This window comes from Orbicella faveolata, unplaced genomic scaffold (assembly GCF_042242905.1).
Source record: "Orbicella faveolata isolate gen_17 unplaced genomic scaffold, um_ofav_v1 contig_47, whole genome shotgun sequence".
NCBI lineage: Eukaryota > Metazoa > Cnidaria > Anthozoa > Scleractinia > Merulinidae > Orbicella > Orbicella faveolata.
The window spans coordinates 16,582,660-16,607,156 of record NW_028301577.1 but is presented as its reverse complement, the minus strand read 5'-3'; the positions used below and the strand labels follow the sequence as shown (position 1 = coordinate 16,607,156).

At 40.2% G+C, this 24,497-nt stretch overlaps 3 protein-coding genes across 6 annotated transcripts; all 3 read right to left on the bottom strand.

The window, feature by feature from the left end:
* Window positions 1–1,995: 1,995 nt before the first annotated feature.
* On the bottom strand, window positions 1,996–24,435 carry LOC149097364 (inactive hydroxysteroid dehydrogenase-like protein 1). 4 transcript variants are annotated; one of them, XM_089279640.1, is made up of 11 exons: window positions 24,308–24,435; window positions 14,535–14,610; window positions 13,257–13,366; window positions 12,997–13,055; window positions 12,594–12,638; window positions 12,014–12,048; window positions 10,779–10,860; window positions 9,065–9,130; window positions 7,905–8,293; window positions 7,523–7,590; window positions 1,996–6,234 (listed from the first exon to the last, which is right to left on the bottom strand). In XM_089279640.1, exons 4-9 carry the CDS (start codon window positions 13,036–13,038, stop codon window positions 8,267–8,269), a joined length of 297 nt encoding a protein of 98 aa, XP_089135766.1. In that variant the 5' UTR covers window positions 13,039–13,055; window positions 13,257–13,366; window positions 14,535–14,610; window positions 24,308–24,435; the 3' UTR covers window positions 1,996–6,234; window positions 7,523–7,590; window positions 7,905–8,266. The 4 variants fall into 4 exon arrangements, with proteins under 4 accessions (XP_089135766.1, XP_089135764.1, XP_089135762.1 ...); XM_089279638.1 differs by having other exon boundaries at window positions 14,535–16,652; window positions 24,308–24,427; XM_089279636.1 differs by lacking the exons at window positions 12,997–13,055; window positions 13,257–13,366; window positions 14,535–14,610; window positions 24,308–24,435 and having other exon boundaries at window positions 12,594–12,990.
* Window positions 17,654–19,354, bottom strand: LOC149097366 (uncharacterized). The gene has a single exon (XM_089280392.1). It carries the CDS (start codon window positions 19,352–19,354, stop codon window positions 17,654–17,656), a length of 1,701 nt encoding a protein of 566 aa, XP_089136518.1.
* LOC149097365 (uncharacterized) lies at window positions 19,370–19,978 on the bottom strand. Its single transcript, XM_089280391.1, has one exon. The coding sequence runs from the start codon at window positions 19,976–19,978 to the stop codon at window positions 19,370–19,372; it is 609 nt and encodes a 202-aa protein (XP_089136517.1).
* Window positions 24,436–24,497: the final 62 nt, after the last annotated feature.

The following is a 24,497-nucleotide window of genomic DNA, read 5'->3' as shown; positions in this document are numbered from 1 at the left end:
TCGTTCTCCCTGTAAGTAAAACAGCAATATTTCGCAATCGGCGGGATATTTCTAACGTTTTATTTGGCCATGATAAACAAAATTTTGTCTTCTTCCTCGCCATATCGTTTGTTTGAGAAACAGAACAATTATTTATTCAAAAAGACGCTGTTTTGAAGGCGTGTGTTTTTACGAAATGTCGTCGTTTCTTCGTAGCTGAATTCCACAGGAGTCATCGTTTACGTGGAAATAATGAATTCTAGGTAAGTTGCACTCAATTCAAATATCCTATTCTCTTAGGTAGGCATTACACTGAGAGAAAAGCGCAATGTCAGTTTTCTACCCGTGGGAGAACCTATTTAACAGAAGCCCATGTTTTGAAATTTACAATTGACAAACACTGGAGAGTAATGGAGAGCTGTTAATCGTATCACACTGTAAAGATCCACACACACAACGGGGCGGAACTTTCTTGCCAATCGACACTAACTCAAATTCTTGTTCTTGCTTGTGACTCAAACTGGCATTATAAATTCTGTTACGATTTGTTAAGAACCTTAAACGAGATATCTTAACGTTTCCCTTGGTAATCCCTTAATAATGGTAAACGCTTCCTTTAACATGTACATAAGCAGGCCGTGAACCCCTTAAATATAAACAAGAGGATATTTTTATGGGCGATTCAGTAATCGGGGCATGTAGTGGTTTTTTTTTTTCAGTTATGATGTAATTTATTTTTCTTTTTCAACAGTGTTAAATGTCAGTGACACTATAAAGTTTCAATACACCCCCCCCCTGATCCTGTGAGGTCAAGCATTCACCTTAAATTGCTTTGATTCCTTTCAATTGCCTTGTTTACAGACCAAGTTCCCTATCTTTTAATCCCTAACTATCAAATGTCTTTGCAACTTATTTTGAAAGGTTAGGCACTTTGCCCTATTTTCAGTCCGCTCTCTCTCTATAAGCTTACATCAAGACATTTCAGTTCCAGGGAATGAGAGAACCCTAGCAATTCTGACAATTCTCTCTCATAGAGTTCAATTATTTTAATTCATCACGCTTTCAATGTGCGATCTTAACAAACTGTTTGCAAACAGTAATGAAATATCATGCCCCAACACCCAGCCATAAAAGGAAGTCTGGGAACAGGCAATAGCAACAATGACACTACCAGGCTGGTGAATGTTACAAGCTATTATGAACTCATGTCTGACAATGATGAGTGACCATGAAACATGGTGCGGTGAAACTGAACAACCAGACTGCGACTGACATTGCTAGTGTTAGTGTTGTGAAAGTGATTGCTAGCTAGTAGTGTCTGTGAACTTGGACCAGACCAGAAAAGAAAAGGTTCCATACTAGAAGTTGACTGAGAGTAACAAGTTTGTACTCAAAAACTGAAGAAGCTGCCTGATCAGACAGTTTTAAAGCCAGCTTCATCACAACTTGTCAAGAGTTCCTGGATTGTGTATGTGGGAGGACTCCATGTAATGACATATATCGGGAAGCTCTGCTCAAAAGTTTTCAGGCTTCAGATAGAACTATTAAAGGTTAAGGGATTTCTGACAAGTTGAATTCAGGTGTATAATGAAAGGGTACGGAAATCTTTCTTTTAGGGATTTCCCTTCTTCTAATTCTAAAATGTTGTTGATAATCTCTCATTTACTCTCATGAGCCAGAATGATGGGATTCTGATATATTGTTCAAAAAGATATTTTAAAACTACTTTCTATGGGTTTAGAAAAGGGATACAGTATTAAGGGGTTGGACCTTGAGGTGGAGCTTCCCCATTTAAAACTATGTAGAATACCTCCCCCCCCCCCCCCCCCTCCTCCTTGTGTAACAAGGATGTTCAAATTGTTTTCTGGAAAAAAGCAAAAAACAAAACAGTGCCAATTTAAGAGATTGTGTGATTATCAATGTAAGTTCCCATTTGTGTTTTGAATTAAAATGGGCCTAACGTTATCCACAACAGTATAAAATAACCATACTTTGCAGCTTCAGAGAGACTCAAACTGATAATGAAAACAACTTTTATTTTTGCCCCTTCCTTTGTACCTTGTGATATTTTTAGGGAAATTCTCAAAACGTCTCTGCCCAAAGAAAATAAAAAATATAAATGAAAAACACTTTTTTTTATCTTGAAAATGATCTCTGAGACAAAAACGTTCTTTTTATGGCTAGTTATCTTACAATGTGTTGTGAAGAAACTGCTTATAACAAAATATAAATGTTCAACAAAAAAAAAGAACAGAAAAAAACAACAAACTTTTGCAGAGGAGCTCCTATATTCTTCAACTTACATGTAGGGTAATAGAATCTGTTTTTACACTTTCACACCAAAGAAAACACCACAGAAATGAGAATTATTGTTATTGTGTCTGAGCTGCATATTTTTTGAATGGAAACATTTCCCATAAAATTTCTACATTATATTCGTGCCAGTACAGGTATGACAACATACTAAATATATTTTGGAGAGAGGAGTACTTATAAAATTAATACAAACTGGTGTAGTTTAATTTTCCATTTAATTTTGGTAAACCTCTTACAGAATGCAACTTTTGGTTAGGTTGCACTTCACTGTCAAGGAAGAAATCACACCAAGGTGGCTTTGCATCTTTATTATGATTTCTGTTATCAGTAAAAAAAAATCACACTTGGACAGGTCTCTTGATCATAAGGGTATTTGCTCATTTACCACCTATAAAAAACAAGATATAATGTATCATTTTTACCTGTGCTGTAAATTTTTCAATTGAAATCAGTTTGTTTCCACTTTTGGAGTGGTTTTTAAAAAGGATCACAAACACACCACCCACCCCTCAGTCCCTATTCCTACCCTACAACAGTACAGCCAGGATCCCATATCAACACCCCAACATAAGTGATAACTTACCATAATACTCCTATACTACAATACAATCTTTGTACAGACAGACCTAGATTCAAACATCAGATCTCTGACTTTTTGGTCCACTTCATCTCCACTAGGCCATGAAAGCAACCATTGCAAATGTCTTTATATTTGTTGGTCTAATTTATTGTTGCTCTCAGATTCCCCCTTCCCATTTGATGAAATTAAATTGGTTTAAAAAAATAAACTGGTTTAAACAAATTAAAGCGGAGGTAGAAATTGAGCCATAAAATTACTATAATTTTAGTATGAGGATATTGAAATATAACTATACTATTAATATCCATATGTTCTATTGTAAAGACAGTGTAACTACTCAAATTGACCTTCATTGTCAGAGACAAAAACCTAAAAACATCTAAACACAGGTCAGTGAGCATATTGCCAGTTTTGCTTTTGCCAACAACCATTCTGCCTCAAAAATATATAAGATAATGACAATAATAACAGAGCCAACGTCTGTCAATTCAATAACCACACCAAATTGCCCTCCAAATTCCTTTCGACACCATACAGTAGAATTTTGCCAACAGCATAAATTCAACTCAATGCTTTATTTAGTGCTTCTATCCTTAAATTTTTACCCATTGAGTCAGAATTTTCAAGTGTATCACATAGAATTCCACAAAAGATTAAAAATGCTGTTTACCTTTTGCAAATATCTGCATCAGTTCCAAAGATATGTAGGTTTGAAAAATAGAAATATGCAAATGAGGTGACTGATGTTGTCATACACTTGACCCAATATTACATCAGGTTGGTAGGCTTATAGTTAGAACTACAGGAAACACACCTATGGCTATAAAAATTATATACAGCCTGTATTTTCCCGTGGCAACTTGCTCTTTTCCAGTCCCCTCTAACCTGATTTCACTAATTCAGAGATTTTCAGCTTGAAAAACGTTAAACGAGGCTATGACTTTGACCTTGCATGTTAATATGCTTCCTAGATCGTGCTGATGAGGCACTATTGGCAAATATCAAAATGGAAAGCCAAAGGTGGCCAGAAAAGCCTATAATCATCAGGGAAGGTTGAAACCCAGTATGTTGCCATGGTAACAAAACTGTTATGCTCATATTATGGAGGACATCCGCAAATTTCATCATAATAGCACTTTAAAGCACTGTCCCTAGGAGCCCATGGTCCCTTGTATCTGGGATGGATGATCTAAACGGTAGGTGGGAGACTCCCAGAATATTGAGCAGAGTTGCTAGAATGACTGTATAATTATCTCTTTGCAGGAACTCATTAGACACTAACACTACTAACATGACTGAGTTTGGACAATACATATTTTGTTTTTTGGATACATGTATACTGTTACTGGTCATATAAGTCAGGTACCTTGCTACTGAGTTAAGTCTTAATGTGTGTATTTTAAAGGAGAAGGTCACTCCAAAAAACATAAATTTTATGTCAACGCTAATGAAAACCTTACACTGAGGTTAGCCACTCACTGCCAGAGGCACCAATGTATGCTTTCAGTTCGACCCTGTTGAGCTGCGTCGTTGCTGTACTTTGCAATGGCGATTAAACACAATAATTATTATTATTATTATTATAGAAGTTTCAGCGTCTGAAGTGCAGGTTTTCCTTATGAAGTTCACCTCCATAGAAGCACCCAGGCCAAGTTTTCATGACATCATTCTGTCTGACAGATTTTGTCCTGATGGCTTGCAACAAGCCTTTTGACTACCACTCTGGGTTATGGCTGCTCTTGAGACATATTATTTTGAGCTAAACAAGCTCTAAACTCCAAAATAATAGCATTGAAGATAGTGAAGAGGATAATCGCTTGGAAAAAAAATAGATTTTGCTGACCTTGTGACAGATGTCAAGTCAGTTGCAGGTTCTTCTCCTTCCCACCAATTTCAAGTTGGACGGAACGAAGTCACATAAACACAGCCTCAGGCTGCCAAGACAGTTGCAAAATGGTGGCCTCCGAAGTCGCTTCTTAATTTCGAGATGAATTTCTTAAGGATAGCAGGCACTTCAGAGGCTGAACCTTTGGTGAGTGGAAATGCTGAATATTCACTTGCTATAAGTGAAGACAAAAAGAGTAAGCTTTTTGGAGTGACCTTCTCCTTTAAACTGAAAACATGTGAGCTAAATGCAACAAAATGTATATTAAACTTGGGCCAGTTCAGTATGATTTATTACAAGGTTTAAATCAGCCACAAAAAAATTGTTAGCAACTGATATTACTTTTTGAAGGCTTCTGGAAGGGTTATACTTTTATAAAGCACCTGGCAGCAAGTACTATTTTGGTTTACTAAAGAAAGACTCTTGTTACTGCTTAAGGAAACTGTGTTTGGTGCAGTAGGTGTCAAAATATTATGGCTTTGATGACATGATAATAGAGATATCAGCCTTGGTAATTTCAGGGATAGTGGATAACCAATCTCCAAATAATAGAGTTATGGGACTTCACTATCAAAGTGATGCCTGATGGTTATTATAAATTGTGTATATTACTCCTAAAATGTACAATCCAGAATTTTGTTTTGTGGGTAATAGCTCAAATTCATTTTCACCTCTGTAAGGTACAAATATTCTTAAAACAACCAACACTGACAATTTTAAATTACAATGGAACTCTGTTAATCCGGTTGCTGGGCCACAAATATCTGACCACATTAACAGTGTGGTTAAAGGGGTTCTTTAAATAAGAAAATGACCGACTATCTGAGCCTTTGTTCAAGCCAGAATCAAGTGGCTGTAATAACAAGGTGGCTATGTGAATGGGGTGGCCAGAAGGCAGGGTTCCACTGTAGAGATGACCATATAAGATGATCCTCTCAAACACTTACCCATAAAGATTTTGGAAAGTATAGTTTGTATAATCAGTTAGACAACACACAACTTGGGTCCAGAGCTGACTAGAGATATTCCATTTTATATCCACACCCCCTTCCCCCAGCCGCACTCACTAAATAAGTCAATATTCACCACCTAACAGAAAAGATAAAAGTGCAGAAATAACTCTTTCATAGCCCCGTCTAAAGCTCATGTCAACAGAGGAAGAGGGAGTGTGGAAATAAAATAGAATGGCCCTACTAGGGACCATTTATATGGTCTTGGGTACCCAAGACAACCCTTCTCCTGAGTTACCCCGGCCAAGCTAACTTTTCATTTATTTCTTTGAAAATTCAACCAACTGTTTACATTTAGGATCATGAACCTGTCTCGCCTGCGAGACAACAGGGGTGGGTGAGTTGTCTAGCCTTGGCTCATGTCACGCCTTGGCACCCTGACAGGCAGGACAACTTTTCTTTATATAAACATTTTGGCTTGGCAAACCGGGACAACTCTTCGCATGGCAAGTGTCACATGATGCCTAGATTTAGAATTTAAAGCAGAAATATCAATTTACAAAGAGAAAATTAACTCAGCAAAACCCACTGTGATTGAATGACTGAGGGAAACTCAAACAAAGAGGGATATTGCCCATTTGATTATTCAATAAGGGTTTTGAATAGTCATGCAGGGTCAAATTCAGCCAAATGCATGGGGAAATAAATGGCAAACAATCACTTTAAGATCACACCAAGGTAGAATTCTCAGCCCACCCACAATGGAGCAATCACAACTGAGCTTTGTGAATTATTTGATGCATGCATATGAGACAGCCATTTTTCATTCTTTCTTTACAAGATGGAAGGTAGATGCCATTTAAACATTGATCAAATAATGAACAAAGGTCCCGTTGCTACAGAGTTACATTGTATCCCCACCAGATTAACAGAAGATGAGGTGTTGTAAACAGATCTTTGGAAGAACTAAAAAAGCTGTGAAAACAATCACCAGCGGCCTGTGTTCCCACAGCATCTCTTGTTGAGTCAATTTGATATATAGAACATATCTTTAAAATCTCAAAATAGTTGAATTAACTAATTATGACTACCAAAATCTGCGATTCTCCCTACACTATTTATTAACAGAATAAAAATTTGATAACCTATTTACCACCATGGAAGCTAACACAGTTGCCCTAAACATAACTTTTGACGGCCTTTTGTTTATGGTCTTATCAATAATGATGAAAAAGTAGCTTCTTCTAAACAACATTACCCAATTCAAGACTAGAGTACAAAACCCATATCCTATTTAAGGCCAAAATGGCCAAAACTGATACCCTATTTATGACCAAAATGACTGAAAAACCATACCTTTTGGGGCCACACATACCCCTATAGTGCATATAAGGGAGTACCCCCCGCCCCGGGTCACAGTAGAAGTGGGTACCTGTCAAAAGCGGAGGTAAAGTTAAGGGCTAAGGAGCTAACCCTATAAACAGGCCAACCCCCCTCTTTTGGAACTGCCCAAAGAAGTTGATCCCCAGGCCAGTATTGCAGTTCAGACAATACAGAGGAATGTACAATTGTCCACTGGATAAAATTTGAATTCTGTCCAGCATACATGTATATTTATGAAGAGCTTCACAGTACCCGGGGGGGGGGGGGGGGTACTCCCAGAAAATTTGGTGGGGGAGTGCTTCACCCCTTTGTTGATCTCTTCAGGGAAATCTGATATCCCCAAAGCTCGCCTCTAACTCTCAACATTGCTTATTTCTTACAGAGAAAAACCGTATTCAACAAGAGATACGGAATTAATAGGACACTAACCTTGAGTATACGCTTCAGCATGTCTTTTCCACCACACGCACGTGGATGCAGAGCTTCAACTGTGTTCACTTTCAGAAAAAAACGGTTTCTGTTAAATATGTTCCCGTTGTACACAGTGCAAACTATGGCCAGCAATACTTCATCCAGGTTGTTGTTAACGTTATAGGCTATTGCACTTAGTGTTATCACCGAATCACGAATAATAAGAACCAAAAGTCGGAACAACACCAGTTTTGAATATGTGTAAAATCCGCCATTCGATGACAGAAGGCTCTCCGTTATTTTCCTTCAAAACAATACTAAGTAAGCGAATCGTGCGTAGTTTGCTCAAATGATCATGCTGAGAACAGAACGTTGAAGATGAATGATGTACTGAACCAACCTCTCGGACCTCGCCCTTGGGCCCTTGACATGGCTGATGGATTGTCTAGGAGAACCAACAAATCATCACTTGCCAAGGAGCCAGCCAGAAGAATATGACAGCAGCAGATATGATTCCTTAGCCGTGCGGGCGAATTTTGACGAAATGGTAATGCTCCAGAAGATAAGAGGCGACCAGAAAACATTTGCTGAATTGGCTGACAGTATGATGTCTACGGTTTTGCATGAAGCAGGTACCACAGTGTTTCTCCATGCAACACATACAGAGCTGAACCAAGTCATTTAAGGTTGTAATTTTGAAGAGGACGGCAAAGAAATGTACAAAGATTTATAACGCACTTGCACAGCCATTGTTCTGCTCTGTCAATGTCTATGTCTAACGCAGCGAGTCTGCAAAACACAGGTGTTGTTAGAATTGTCCCTGACACAATGCTATCCCACTAAATACCAGGAAAGTCTCAAGTTATAGTTTTGTTTGCTTTATACTACCGAAAAAAGACGTGAGTACAACGGCAAGTGATATACGATGACTGAAAAGTTCAGGCTCCCCAAGTTAAGCTAATCCCGGTTGTGGTGTTAGCCATATCCAGGGTTAAAGAAACGGCAAACAAGGACCCTCCTCCTATGCACAGTCCATTTCGAGTACTGTATTACTAGTTGGTTTTCAAAACAAATTCAGTACATTTTTCCCTTGAACACACTCGCACAAATCTGTCGTGTACCATTCATCTCGACCACAAGATATGCTTGTAATCTCCCGTCGATAAATCGTTTTGTAATTTTTCGCTCATGTATGTATTTTCGCTGTTGTTTCTCCTTAGAAAAAAGCTACTTTTTTGCATGCCCTCAAGCTCCTCTTTTGCTACGCCATATATTTTTTTGGAATAAAGTAAACATGCACGTTTTTGCTTTGTCCATGCATCTAGTGCAGTTTAGAGAGGTAAGCTCTGATATATCTCTCAGGAGAGACTTAAAGCAGAGAAAATGTCTGAAAAATCAGATGTCAAGAGTGAAAATCAAACCCACAGAGCTCCCAAGGCAACTACAGTGGTGTGAACGTATATCTAAGATACTTGTAAAAATGTAAAAGAAATTCTTGATAATTCAGAGATACAATTAACTTGATTCCTATAATAATATTAAAGTGCAGACAGATCACACCTGGACTTCAACTCCGTGTGACGAATATTCATATGCCAGTGCACGTGAAAAGCTGTCCACAAATTCCTGCAAGGGAAAAAAACACAATACTCAAATAAGTAACAATTATCAATGGTGAAAAACGAGTTCTCAGATCATTAATAATTCACCAAGTTAAAACAAAGAAAATGACAACCATAGAGCAGGTTTGGATACCTGGTCTTAATTCTTATAGCAAAGATTTTGATGGTTTACATCTCCATTTACTCCTTAGTTTTTAATATGTGAAACACTGGAGACGGCGTTTCATCGGTTATCCAAACATCTCAAATTTCGTCAAAAATACTCCGCTGCGCGTCGTATTTTCAATTCTCTTCTCAGTGTTTGGATCTGCCGATGAAGCACTGTCTCTCGTGTTTGATTACTTTAAAGCCAGCATCTTACAGGCTCTTTATTATTGCGCTTAGGTATCTGCGTCAGAGTAGTTTTGAGGTCATCAACATTCTTCCCTGTTCCAGTTTAGAGGAGCTACGTCACAGTTTGCTCATCTTGAAAAGTTTAGCCTAGATTTTTCAAGTTCACATCGTTTGTAATCCGTGTTAATGTTCTCAGTCCTTAACCATCCTTGTCCTTCATGGTTTATCATTATCCCTGATGTTTGTCTACTTTAGTAGACTATTATTTTCAGGTTTCCTTCAATTTAAATGAAATTTTGTACCAGGCCAAAATAGCTCAAAATAACGTGGCTGAGCTCCTTTAACATCCACTGGTCGTTTAGGAGAAGAGGAGGAGGGGCGAGTCAATTTTTGGACGTTAGTACGAGGCATGTCTGACCAAAAGCATTATAATCCAGTTTAATAAAGTTTACTTCAGGTTTAGAATGGAAGATAACAAGAACAGGAAGTTTTTACTTGCACGGGCGATGAACAAATGGCTCAGCATACTTGAAGTAAGTACGAAGTGGAACGCCGGTGGCCACTAGGCCTATCGAGGCGATGTACCTGATCCTTGTTCCCTCTTCTGAATACAGTGGTCGGAAATTTTCAACAGAACCAGAAGGAGAAAGTTTCAGGCGATACTTCTACGTCTTAAAGCTATAAATTAATTTCATAAATATAAATTCGATATATTTAGATCTGTAGCAACTGGAGCGCAGTGACTACCGGGCCAGCAAAATTCCAGGTGGACATTAAGGAGGGGGCTGAGGGAGGGGGGGAGTACCTAAACGCCCAGTGGACGTTAAGCGGGTAATAAGTGAAAATGTTGACCGCCCCTTAAACGTAACAGCTGCCCCCACTGCTAAAGCGTTTTCGTTTGCCCCTAAATATGTGTTCAATCGAGTTCTCCCCGTGATTAACTCTTGCTTTCTTTGCGCTTTGTTTGTGCTAACTTTCTTGTCATTGTTTCTTAATTGGCGCTTTCTACGATGAACTCAAAGCATGTGGTCGTGCGTCTGGTGCGTTTATCGAGGCATGAGGTTTAGAGAAGAACAGAAAAGATGTACAACTTTATGTTGATATCTGCCCTCCTATCAAACGCCCCAGCTATACGTGTACATACATGAAGATACCTCAATAAAACACAACGTTTAAGCAAGGACCAAATATCTTGAGGCGATGAGCAATCTTTTACTTCAGCCCTCTGCATAAGGAAATTCTAAGATTCATTGGCAGGAGGGCTTCACATACCTGTTGTCAGGTTAGGTTTTTAGAGAAGAAAATGAAAGGTGCGGTACCTTAGTAGCCGCATATACTGTCATCTGTGGTGTGGGCAGCTGTCCTGCACTGGATGACATGTTTATGATGGCTCCACATTTCCTGAAGGTCAACAACACATTAAGTATTTAGGCAGTAGTTATCCAAGACTAAACCCTCTATCAACAATATATTGAAAAGATGAAAACAGAGCCAAGTCGCAGCCAGGAAGCTGACCACTTGAGTCGCTGTCGACAACAACAACAACAAGCTTTATTACGATAGAATGATGGCAGACTGCCAGCAGTCTAACTTTAAGCTTGTCACCAGCAACTAAAACGACGGATTCCAATTGGCAATTTACAGGTTGATGAAAATACATTGCACTCAACTTTTGCTGTTTTAGAACAGTGTATAAAAATTGTGCTAGAAAATATCAATTTAATTTTCAGTTGTTTTCAATACATGCTTCACATCATTAAGTCTTGTCAAATGTGTTTGCCTACACTATTGATTTTGCCACTGACAATTCATTCAGCTTACAGTACATCACTGTACCACTGATGCAGCTCTATATTTATACTTCCTGATTCACCATGTACGTGTTTGCAGTTTAATATCTACAATACAAATTTATTACAGCTGGCAGTCCACGAGTGTGTCCATTTTTAATTTATTCTCTGACTCATTCTTTCATGTACTCATACTATCCAATCAGAAGCCTTGGAAATTCATCTTTGACTTCTGATTGGATAGTCTGCACACATGATTAAAATTAATTAAAAGTGATTGAATTAATTAACACTGGTCACACTTGTAGCTGCTGACTGAGACACTCACTAATGGGGATTTTTGTTGTTAACAATCTAAGAATCATTAAAAACAATTACAATAAGATTACAATAAAAGTAACTGACAGAAATTAATACAATGAAAGTACAATAAACTTTTACCTAAGAAGATAAAATATTCCCATGAGGGTTTGCTTCTTATAAGGGAGCAGCATTTTGCAATAACTATGCGTAGCTGAATTCATTTTTGTCCATTTTTGTCATGTACAGCAATCATGATGGTTAACCATTCCAGTGAACATAGTAAAAAATAATTTAATAGTTACACAGACAGCAGTTGTAAACATTTGGTGGTGCATTTAAGCTCTCGACCTGTCAGTATTTAACAATGTAATCCTCTCGTACAAGAAGACAGGTCTTTCAGGGCAATCTTTAAAAAAAGCAAACCACTAGATAACTTGTCATCACTCTTAAAGTAAGGATACCTTTTACACATTTGAGGTAGCACAATATGGGTCATCTGAAATGCAAAATATTTTTTGTTGAAAATTACCAGGTGTCATACAGTAAACTCATTTTAAAAGAAGCAGGTTTTCCAAAGGAACACTGGCATAAGAAGTTTACATTTTTAACGAATTGAGAAAATAACAGAGAGAAAAAGAAAAAAACCACTGCTTATTCCAAGAAGTAGAAAAAGTATAACAAGTACTGTTCAGTAGTAAAATTGGAATCCTGAATTTTTTCAAAACCTCGATTTTTTTTAACCTCGAAATTATTCTGCTTAGCCAACTTTTTTGTGCTTACTTGCGTAATTGTTGGGGAAAATTTGCCACTGATTTTTTCAACCAATCATTTTTTTGAACAAATTTCCTTCCCTCTTGTGAATAAAACAATAACAGATTTCCTTTAAAAAAAAAAAAAGCCAAACAACAAACAAACAAACAATATTTTCCTAGTACATTTGCTCTGACTAAGACACAATCAGATTCCACTGTATATCCAAAATTATATGTTAATAATGTAAACAATGTACTATAATTAAAAAAATTATTTACCGGTACCTACCATTATCACTGAAGTCATGTTAATGTTTATCAGGTCAAAAAGTTTCTGCGGTGCAAACAAGATGTTTGTCATATAGCTGTATGTGCATGTATGTGAATGACCACACACAGGAATGTAGACTGATTGTAAGTGAAATTTACAATGTGCAAACAAAAGCATGTGCAGAGGTATAAGGAGGACTGGGGAGGAGACACTTAGCCACTTAATAAAAGAATGAATAAATATAATAATAAAAAAATAGTGTAATAGTATTAAGGATAACAAAAATGCTGGGTGACAGAAAAGTCATTGTTGCCTTTGCATAATGCAAGACAAGTCAGAAGGAATATTAGTTGTACTCTTAATAATATTCAGACCTTATAAAATTCATGCGCACCATCAAGGAGAAGCCCTTGGATCTTACCTGGTTAGAGATATCTAGAAAATACTGTGGGTAGTAATACATTACACCAACATTGTTCACTAATAAACAAACAAGGAATAAACCACCATTAAAAATTAATGTCTTTATCATATCAAATCTATTAGTAATTCTAGCTGGCAGTTACATTTATCAGACCACGTAACTGCTTATACATGGTATCAAATGATAAATTGATATTAAGAGAGCTATAACATAAAATTATGTTCTGTACATGTACATGACGACTCATTTGAACTTACCTAAAATACCAATTTCAAGCCCTTTTATAGCAGAAAATATTTTGGGATAAACATCCTGAGAACCAAAATCTATTGGAATGACACTGAGGTCTGAACCTTGAATTCTTTCTCTACAGAACAAAAGCAAGCATGAAGATCAACCAATGTAATTAAAATAAAAATAATTTCACTATTAGTCATAGAGCAGCAGCTACAGGCAGTGCTGTAGCACGGGGAGGGGCCGGGGGGGAGGGGGGGCTCGGCCCCCCCAAAAAATTTGACTAGCACATAATAAAAATATTCAAAAGTAGAAAAGTAATGATGTTGGGATACTGTTGGATTCTTTTAGCATAAGTAACACTCTGGTTAACTCTACTTTTTCTTTATAACATTTTACAACAAATGTCCAGCACATTTTTTCTTCAAACTCTTACAAAGTTTAAAGCAGCAAAACCCAGAAGTGGTATTGGATTTTTGCGTTTGACCTCTGTAAACTGAGCCTATAATCTTGACAGGCAAGTTCGGTCAGCAGCCACGCTCTTCCTGCTTGTTTTCAAAAACATTCAACATTCAGTTCGATAAAGCGCGAAATTTTATGGCTTCGACAAGAAAAATCAAGAGGCTTTTACCCCAAATGATTTGCCACGAAAGCTGTCTTTGGTTTTGCATGCAACCCAAACATCCGAATGAAATGAAATGGTTCCTGGGGTCTATGTAGTAGGTAAGTATTTATTACACGACACTGTCAATTTGTATAATAAACCGGTTCAATTAGGAGAGTACAATGTTCAAGTAACATATCCGATCAATGATTTTAGCCAGTTAAAAATTGCTGTAAGCTGTTCTCAGAAGGCTGGAAAGGCCATTTTAGAGAGCCCAGATTTCAAAATCTCCTGGTGGGGCATGCCCCTGGACCCCCCTAGAAGCTCCCGCCTTCGGCGCTCGGTTAGGTGCCCCTGCCCAATAAATTTTACCCTCCTACGGCACTGTACAGGTGTACATGTAGTACATTATTGTCAGCAAGTGATATTTTGCATCATCTTTAACCTGTTCAAATATTTCTAAAACCTTGAAATGATTATTAGAGATCAACTGGGTACCCTCAAAATCAGGCTTTTAATTAGCTTGAACATCATTACACCAACCTCTTATTTATTGTGATTAGTGATATAACATGTACAATTGTATCCATAATTATTAGATGCCCTAAAACATTGCATAATTTCTCAGATAATTGTACAATGACATAGACATATACAGTTGAACCTCCGGTTGCGATTATTAATAGATTTAACTTACCAATGATCTCTGCAACTTTTTCCAGTTTTTGCATTAGTCTACTCATCAGAACAACATTCATTCCACATCTGGCCAACTGAAAGTCAAGTGGTAATAAAGAAATCTTACTGGATCATACAATTTATTTTAATTATTAATTTTATTAAGTATACACCAACATGCTATATGCAGCCAGATGAAGGATTCAGTTACAAAATCAATAGATTTACAGAGCTGCGGCAGTGTTAACTGTTTTGGTTGCAACACTTATTCAGGGGCAGGCTTATTTCAGGGCAGCGCTCTTTAAAAAAAAGCATAGCATTTGTTAATGATAACAAGTATTCAAGTTTACAACCAAATACAGTTGACTATCTATAACTCAAACCCTCACTAATTCAAACCTCGCCCTAACTCAAACCAAAATCAATTTCCCCTGGAAATCAATTTACTGTAATTTTACCCATAGTGACTAGAACCCTTGATAACTTAAACCTCCTGCTAACCTAAAGCAATTTCTTTGTTTCCCTTTAGGTCATTTTAGCGCTACCCCTGCGAAATAAATTCCCAGTAGTCTGGGAATTCCTAGGAATTCCTAGGAATTCCAAGTTATTCCAAGACATGCAAATTATGCTTTATCCAAGACCTTGGAATTTCTGGGAATATTTGGGAATAGTGGAAGTATGACTGGGAATTATTGGGAATTCCTAGGAATTCCAAGTTATTCCAAGCCATGCAAATTATGCTTAATCCAAGACCTTAGAATTTCTGGGAATATTTGGGAATAGTGAAAAGTATGACTGGGAATTATTGGGAATTCCTAGGAACTCCTATTATTTCCCAGACTGTTTTAAAAAATGTGTTTGGAATATCTAGGAATTTTTGGGAACAGCTAAAACACATGAAATATTGTTGGAAATTTCTATAAATTTCCCAAAATGTCAAAATTAAAGATGAACTCAGTGCCTGAATCAGTTTCTGTGAATTAGTAAAAATCAACACGATCATTTCTCTGGAGTTCCATACCTTTTTATTGTTGTCAAGCTCCAAGATAGTTATTTCCAAACAAATGTACATTAATTCCAGTTTAAGTCTGACAACTCAACATAAAACTATAGCACTGATAACATTGCTTTTTAGATCCAACATGATTTGTTAGTGTATATGTGCCCGTATGGACCCTTAAATCAAACACCCAAAGTTTAACTGCTAGAAAAATGGATGCTCTTAGATTTGATAAATAGATTAAGCAAAAAATTCTGTCAGCATAAATGAATATACATTATTTACAATTTCAATAAAACCAAAAGTATATATATGCACGAATATATTTAATATAATTGTAGGATTCACACACATACGCATCACAGCCCACTGTTGAACAATTTTTGACTTGATCCTTTATGACTTTAGGAAAAGGAAGAAGACATCTCTCACAGATGTCATAAATGAAAAGCTCACAGTTTCCACACACTTGCTGTACATTTGTAAAACTGTACTGTGACATTCTCTGGACAAATTACTGGTAGTTTCATTAAAACAAGGATATCTTTAGCAGCCTCTCATTGTCATACAATGTCTTGAAATTAAGGCCAGAATAGCCATACAGGCATATTCTTTGGCAGAAAAATTGATGTCTTTTTCTTGGGAACCATTAGTTTCACTTTCATCAGGGGAGTCCAGTGAATGGCCATCAGTGTCAGAGTTCTCAATTTCTTCAGAGGAGTCAGAACTGAAACTTCAACATCATTACCTGAATCACTGTCTGTGGACAAATCTGAGTTGTAGTGTATTACATCAATTAGTATTTCTGTAGTCTTTTCAGGTATAGGCAACTCGGTTTCATCAAATGCTTCTGTGAAGCTTCAATTCTTGCATAAAGGCTCACTCCATAATCCATCAAAGTCATCCACAACATTTTTGCCAACAGCCATCTCACTCGGGTGAGCTGAAAACTCTGAGGTCTTCTGTTCGTGGTGCTGGAAATGATCTCCAGGAAAAAGGGATGCAAGAGAGAGAGATGACATCAACTGGCCTGTGAAGACTGCTTTAAGCAATTTACGTGGTCGAATCTTGTAGATTTTGGTATGGGTATAGTGGGATCATCAATATGTTTCTTGTATTTCCTTGTCCTCACGGTCACTTTAATTCATGACACAACAAAATCAAAAGAATCAAAAAGATTATGAGTCAGTGGGAAACAAATAAATAACTGACATAAATAAATGACAATGCAAATAAAAAAACCTACATCTTGATGTATTGAAAAGACTATTAAGATCTCATATCATGTTAATCCTTATAAATAATTCAAAGGAAAAATGACAAGCATTGCAAATTTATACTTGCTGCATTGTGCTGACTGGGTGTTGAAACACGTCGGCTCTCAAAATAGATTTGGTGGACTAATACAACAAGCTTAAGCTTATTTCGCAGAATTTATCTCGGTTCCTCAAGTCGATCTGAAACCTTTTAGGTGAATTTCAGCCTTTGGGGTTTTTAAAGAGCACACAATACATTGCTTAGTTTGATTTATTTACAATGATAGCTCATCATAACAGAAAATCCCTGTAACGTCAGGTTCACAGCGACTGTTGAAAGGCTGAATTGTCACTTGCTAGACAACTTGTCGCGATGAGACTAGCGTGTGTGGGAGATGCTTTACTAATCGAATAAAGCCAGAGATCACGGAAAATCAGCTGTGATTGACGGTGATTTAATTGACGATAATCGAACGTAAAACATCGGTTCCCGCTTGCACTCTAAATAGTCAAGGGTAGCTTAAAACTTAATTTACTTGAAAACACGTACTGTGCACGCACAATAACTGAAACTTGAACTACTGGCGGGAATATGCCGCTAACACTATCTATATACGTCCACGTGTAAAAAACGGATGACGTCATTGCTAAGCAACAAATTGGCGAATCAGAAAGAGTTAAGATTACTCACTTAATTAGAGAAGCCTCGATATAGTGTTCATTACATGGCTCCCCTGAAATATCCCGATATTTCACTAATCGCTGTTTATGTAACTAACTAATGTTCAATGTCTACAATGTTCATAAGCTATATTTATCATGAAAATTAATGTCACAGTTCATGGTTGGCAGCAGGCTCCTCGGCCGGGACTACTCCGGTCTTTACTCAGGGGATGGCACAAGAAGTACCAGTTTCTGTACCGGTCTCTCCAGATACCGTATGGGTCCTGACCTCCTTCCTTCCTTATCCAGGCAGGCATCTGGTAGAGCCACTTGAACTTTGCGGACTTGACCATCCTGGCTTGGGTAGACCGTGGCGACGCGGGCGGGTTGCCATGCATTCCGTGGAAGGTTGGTGTCCTTAACCATCACGACATCGCCGACACGTAGATTTCGACGAGGCCGCGTCCACTTCTGTCGTTCCTGAAGACTTAATAAATACTCTTTTCGCCAGCGGGTCCAGAATTCGTTGACGAGGTGTTGCACACGTCTCCAGCGTTTGCGGGTGTACATGTCAGCTGGCTCGAATTTTCCGGGTGGTGAGAGTAGAACCTTAGATTTCATTGTCAGCAAGTGATTAGGGGTTAGCGGTTCTGGCGAATCTGGGTCTGAAAGGTGATTGGTGGTGAGGGGGCGGCTGTTGACTATCGCTTCCGCCTCGCACATTAGCGTCCTCAGGGACTCATCATCCAGCTGTGTACCATTGTTAGAGAGAAGTGAGGATAGGATTGAGCGCACCGTCCTTATTTGCCTCTCCCATACTCCGCCCATGTGGCTTGCGGCTGGAACGTTCATCTCGAATTTGATCCAGTCACACTGTGACTTTAGGAGTTCTTCCTTAATACGGCTATCATTCATTTCTTCTAAAGCTTCTTTGAGTTCTCGACGAGCTCCTACGAAATGTGTTCCATTGTCGCTTCTTAGCTGTCTCACTGGGCCCCTACGACTTAGGAAGCGTCTCAACGCGTTTATGAAGGAGTCTGTGTCCAGTGAGGCTGCAGTCTCCAGATGGATAGCTCTTGACGACATACAAGTGAATAGGACTCCATAGCGTTTTAGTTCCTTGCGCCCTTCTTTAATCGTGAATGGGCCAAAGTAGTCTACGCCGCAATATGTGAAGGGTGGGCAGCTTTCTAGTCGGTCCTCGGGAAGGTCAGACATCTTCTGCTCAATAACGGCACCTCGCAGCTTCCTACATGTCACACAGGAAGCAATGACGTTGCTCACAGCGGACGAGCCTCCAATGACCCAAAAACCGCGGGATCGAATCTCGTTGAGCGTTATTCCTTTGCCTTGGTGTTTGCTGCGCTCGTGGTAGTACTTAATTATAAGGCTGGTCACGTGGCTGCCTTTGGGTAGGATTACTGGATGCTTCACCTTGTCTGAGAGATCTGCATGCTTGAGACGGCCGCCAACGCGTAGGACTCCGTATTCATCGATGAACGGATCTAACTTGTTGATTGAACTGCGTAACTTCGCAGTTTTCTGCTTCGGGAAGGATCCCTGTTCTTCTGCTTCCCTTGCAGGTAACTTAAACTCGCCTTGAAAGGCCTTAGACTGCGCGGCGTGAATGATTGACCTTCCGGCCTCCTCCAAATCTTCAGCTGACACTTGGGCCACTTCGCTTGGTTCTTTGTCCACGCGTTTCCTTAGTTTCTGGATGTACTTCGAACAGAGTGCTACTGCTCGCCGGGCTCGGTACCAATCAGAAAAACGCTCGATTCTCTCTTCTAGGGTGGCCATTCTTTGATCGACTAAGGATGATGCCATGGCGACGGATTTCTTGATCTCTGGGTCGTCGTACTTCAAGTTATGTTCTTGTTCGTCATCGTTCAGCCATTCGCCTTCTTCCTTCCATAACATCTCTGGTCCCAGAATCTACCTCGAATCTCGGAGCTCATCGGTCTTCATTCCACGTGACGCTTCATCTGCTGGGTTCTGTTTAGTGTCAACATACTGCCATTGGCTTCTATGGGTACTGTCTTGTATCTCTTGTACTCTGTTAGAGACGAATACATGAAAACGTCTGCTTTCATTGCTTATGTACCCAAGTACAACTTTGCTGTCCGTCCAGAAGAAGTCCTCATCGATCCGGTATTCTAGCTCACGATGAATCTGTTGACTTATCCGTACGGAACAAACAGCGGCGGTTAGCTCGAGTCTCGGGATGGTTACAGGTTTGAGAGGAGCTACGCGCGATTTTCCCATCACGAAAGCGCAGTGGACCTTGTTTGCATCATCTACGAGACGTAAATAGCTACACTGGCCATAGCCCCGGACGCTTGCGTCACTGAAATGGTGCAGCTCTGCTCTGACGACTTGACCGAAATCTTTAGGCTTGTAACACCGAGGAATTGTGACGCTCTGTAGTTTCATCAGTTCCATTCTCCATTTCTCCCATCTCATCTTCGTGTCTTCTGGTATTGGATCGTCCCAGTCCAAATGGAGACTGCATAACTCTTGCAGTATTGACTTTCCTTGAAGCATCAGGGGGGCTACAAAACCTATAGGGTCATATATAGAGCTTACGGTCGACAGGATACCTCGTCTCGTGCATGGTTTGTCTTGCAGGACGACGCTGAATTCGAAGCTGTCAGATTCGACGCGTCATTGAACTCCTAGTGTGCGTTCTAAGGGAAGTGCGTCCAGGTCTAGGTCTATCTCCTTAACTCCCTCTGCCCTGTCACTCTCGGGGATGTTCTTGATTACCTCTTTGCTGTTGGACAAGAACTTGTGAAGATTGAATCCGCCTTGGTGGCACATGGCTTTTACATTTTTCACCAGTTCTACTGCTGACGCTGCTGTAGCGACTGACTTCAAGCCGTCATCCACATAGAAATCGTTTCGCACGAAGTTGGCTGCTTGTTCACCGTATTCTCCCTCAAAGTCATTCGCGGTTTGCTTGAGTGCAAAGTTGGCGCAGCTTGGTGATGACGTCGCGCCGAACAGGTGAACTGTCATGCGATAGTCTACTGGATCTTTAGAAAGATCATTCTCCTCCCACCAGAGGAAGCGAAGCAGGTCACGGTGCTCGGGATTGACGTGGACTTGATGGAACATGCCCTCAATGTCACATGTCATGGCAACGGGTTCTTGTCGGAATCTCAACAAGACACCAGTAAGGTTGTTCGTCAGTAGAGGACCTTGCAACAGATTCTTGTTCAGAGATTCCCCATTGTATTCTTGGCTGCAATTAAAGACTATTCTTAACTTCTTTTTCTTCGGATGTCTTGTACTGTGATGATTAATGTAAAAGGTCATGCCGGACTTCGCCTCAGCATCACTCGGAACCCTTTCGGCGTAGCCGTTTTCAATCATGTCTCCCATGAACTTCATGTACTCTTCTTTGTATTCTTTGTTACTCGGCGACGTGAACCGTTTCTTGAGGTGGTACATGCGTCGGACAGCGTCATCTCTGTTGTTAGGGAGACCTTTGAAGCTTTCCTTCAACGGGAGTGGAAGTTCGTAGTGGCCGTCGTCACGTCTGTGTATGCGCGTCTCTGCGATGTTTAGAAACCTCTTGTCTTCCTTGGAGAGACTTTGCTGAGCCACGTGCTTATTTTCCGCAAAGTCCATCTCAAACATTTGATTTACATAGCAGGGGTTTAGAACCTCCTTTGTCTTGTCTTCCAGGATGAAACTAACGTGGCTTGTTTCAGGTGTGTTCTCATGTGCTATAATCCTGTTGCATGTTGCTACACCGTCTTCGTCTAGGGGGGTCTCTGAAAGACTGGCCGGTCCGACTACGCACCAACCAAGGAGTGTTCGGACTGCGTATGGATCTTCGCTTTTACCAGTTATCACTTCCTTTGGTTTGATCGCCTTCGGGCAGTTGGATCCGATCAGTATTCCAACGTCGAGGTTTTCGTCTAGCGGAGGTATTTTGTCCCTTATTTTCTTCAGGTGTTGCCACTTGTCTGCTACTGCTGGGGTTGGGATTTGGTCCTTTCTGGATGGGATTATGTCTCTTGCATACGCCTTAGGGAGTTCGACCTGCGCGCGTCTGTCGGGGCGCTCCACTATCAATCCGTCGATACGGGATACAGGGATTACTTTGCGGCCGTGCATTGTGCTTAAATTGAGACTTGTGTCGACTCCCTCAACTCCAAGCTCGCTCTTTACCTTATTTGTCACGAACGTCGTGTCACTAGCATCATCCAAGAGTGCGTACATTTTAATTTCTTTGCTGGGATTACCCTTATGGTACAGGACTACAGGCACGATTCGACACATGATGATGGCGTTCGATGTACCAACAGAACTGTGGGAGACGCTGGCAGCGTTTGAGTGAGCAGACTCGGCAGCGTGGTCTGGTTGCAAGGGTTGGGGTGGATTGCGTGACGACTGAGCGCTTGGCGGAGTTTGCTCGCTGCGTGTCTTTGACTTTAGAGTCGCTCCGTGTAGCAAGGTGTTGTGACGCTTTCCGCACTCACCACAGGTTTGCTTGGATGTGCAGTCAGCGGAAACGTGACCCGCTCTGAAGCATCTGAAGCATAGGCGTTTCTCGATGATGAGATCCAACCTCTTGTCTGGAGTAGCCTTGGTGAAATTGCTGCACTTCGCTATTGTATGTTTGCCATTGCAGGCTGGGCAGGACTGTTCGTGCCCCGATGTGGCTGCTGATTGTGTCTGTTCAGAATGGCCTACTGGAGTGGTAGAAGTGACCAATGATTGACTTGGATTGATTCCACCTTGATGCCTCGACCTTGTGCCACGGGTGTTGTCTCTAACCGGGCCGTTCCTTTTCCTTTCTCTCTTAAGTACGTCTGGAGAAAAGATCGGGTCGTTTGCTACTTCGGCTTCTTGTTTGACAAACTTGACAAAGTCCGTAAAACCCACGAGCCTCTTTCCCTTTACCTGAGTCTCATGAGCGGACCTACACCACTTGACGCCCGAGTACGACGGCAATTTGGCGGAGATCGACTGTAGGATCTGAGTAGAATCTAGCTCCGACATAGATTTCATAGTCTTCATAGCCTCTTCACAGCGCACCAAAAAGTCAGAGAATTCCTCCAGTCCCTTACTATCGCCATCACTGATCTGTCGCCAACCTCTAAGTTTCTTTTTGTAGTCTTCGGCTACCACCGCCGGGTTTCCAAAACGCTGATCGAGCAGTTTCCGGGCTTCGCTGTATGCGGTTTCAGAGTTTGTCGCTAGGAAACCTTTAACCACCTCGTTGGCCTTGCCGGTCGTGTATTTTTCTAAGAAGAACAATTTGTCCTTATCAGCGGGGACGTTGGCGGCGATAATACTATCAAATGCGGTCACGAAAGCCGGATATTCGAATGAGTTGCCGGAAAATGTCGGAGGCTCCTTAACGGGGAGGTGAAAGGTCCTTTGTTGATTGACTAGCGCTGAGCTTAATTGCGTTTGTTGGGCTTGAAGGTTGACCAGTTGGTTAAGGGCGAAACTTATACTAGATGATGGTCCAAAGGTCTGTATATTGTTTGCTGGTTGCTGGCCAAAGTTGTCTGAAATCGTGTTAGGCACAAAAGGACGGCTGTTGGGGTTCATTTCCTGTTTTGCAATTCTTGTCGTGACGGCTGTTGGTTGTTGGCGGCTTATCTGCTTGTCCTCGAGTTTAATTTCCTGTTTTGTTTGCGTGTTTAATTTATATTCTTCATCTAGAATTTCTTTTAACGCACTTTCTTCTGCCTTTGCGAGCGCATACTCCTTTTCTAGTTGAATGCGCCTGAGTTCATTTTCCTTTTCCAGAAATTCCATTTCTATTTTGACTTTAGCTGCCTTTGCTGCGGCGTCCGCTCTAGCTTGTGAAACGGAACGCGAAGAGGACCTAGTCGACCCTTTAGATGACTTGGATCTTACTTTTGATCTATGGCTCGACGAGGCGCTAGATTTGGTGAAAAGCGATCCTTTTTCAAGGCGCTGGATTTGTTCACAAAGCTTCATTCTTTGTTCAGTAAATTCTCGATCTCTAACGTCATACCACTGATAGGATTCTTCCTTTTCTGCGGGACTATCCAGCAGACTTTCGTATGTGTAGCACGCTTGATTAAAGACATCTTTTAGAGAATCTAATTCATTGCGTTCGACTTCCAAAACTTCTAATTCCGTTTGGGGATCTTCACGTAGTTTCTTAATGTGATCTAATTTTCTTTTAAGATTTCGGAAAGCTGTTTCTTTTCTTTTTGCTCTCAATTCCTTTAGAAAGCTCTTTCCCTTCTCTGAGAACTTCTGTTTTCGCTTTGAAATTTTGACATTGAGTTCTGACTGGGCTATGGGCACGACATTTTCTCGGTCTCCATCAGTGTCTTCGTCAAGAAACGACGCCAGATCTTCAGGTGCGGATGCGATACTCATAGTTTGTCACGAAATACCGATGACGAATTTAGAACAAGCCCCGATGTTTTACTGTAACGTCAGGTTCACAGCGACTGTTGAAAGGCTGAATTGTCACTTGCTAGACAACTTGTCGCGATGAGACTAGCGTGTGTGGGAGATGCTTTACTAATCGAATAAAGCCAGAGATCACGGAAAATCAGCTGTGATTGACGGTGATTTAATTGACGATAATCGAACGTAAAACATCGGTTCCCGCTTGCACTCTAAATAGTCAAGGGTAGCTTAAAACTTAATTTACTTGAAAACACGTACTGTGCACGCACAATAACTGAAACTTGAACTACTGGCGGGAATATGCCGCTAACACTATCTATATACGTCCACGTGTAAAAAACGGATGACGTCATTGCTAAGCAACAAATTGGCGAATCAGAAAGAGTTAAGATTACTCACTTAATTAGAGAAGCCTCGATATAGTGTTCATTACAATCCCTATAAAATTGGATTCCTTACCTTTACAGTAAACTTGATTTAAGTGCCTCACGATCCTTTGTTATCTTGACAACCATCGAGAACAGCTCAACCAGTTAAAGTACGTTCCATTTTCCTCCTTGATTTCTGCGTAAAAAGTTTGTGTAGTTATTTCCTTTTGAAGCAAGACCCATCTTTCAGAAGACCACCAACACAGCGTGGAAAGGGAAAC

Bases quoted from the DNA above. Each gene is read 5' to 3' on its own strand.
- LOC149097364 (XM_089279636.1), bottom strand. From the start codon at position 12,752: ATGCTTTTGTTTGCACATTGTAAATTTCACTTACAATCAGTCTACATT. The intron at 10,861-12,013 runs GTATCCTTACTT...GTTGACCTTCAG, and splicing joins CTACCTCAAATGTGTAAAAG to GAAATGTGGAGCCATCATAA. The intron at 9,131-10,778 runs GTACCGCACCTT...TTTCCCTTGCAG, and splicing joins CAGTATATGCGGCTACTAAG to GAATTTGTGGACAGCTTTTC.
- LOC149097366 (XM_089280392.1), bottom strand. From the start codon at position 19,354: ATGTTATGGAAGGAAGAAGGCGAATGGCTGAACGATGACGAACAAGAA.
- LOC149097365 (XM_089280391.1), bottom strand. From the start codon at position 19,978: ATGCTTCAAGGAAAGTCAATACTGCAAGAGTTATGCAGTCTCCATTTG.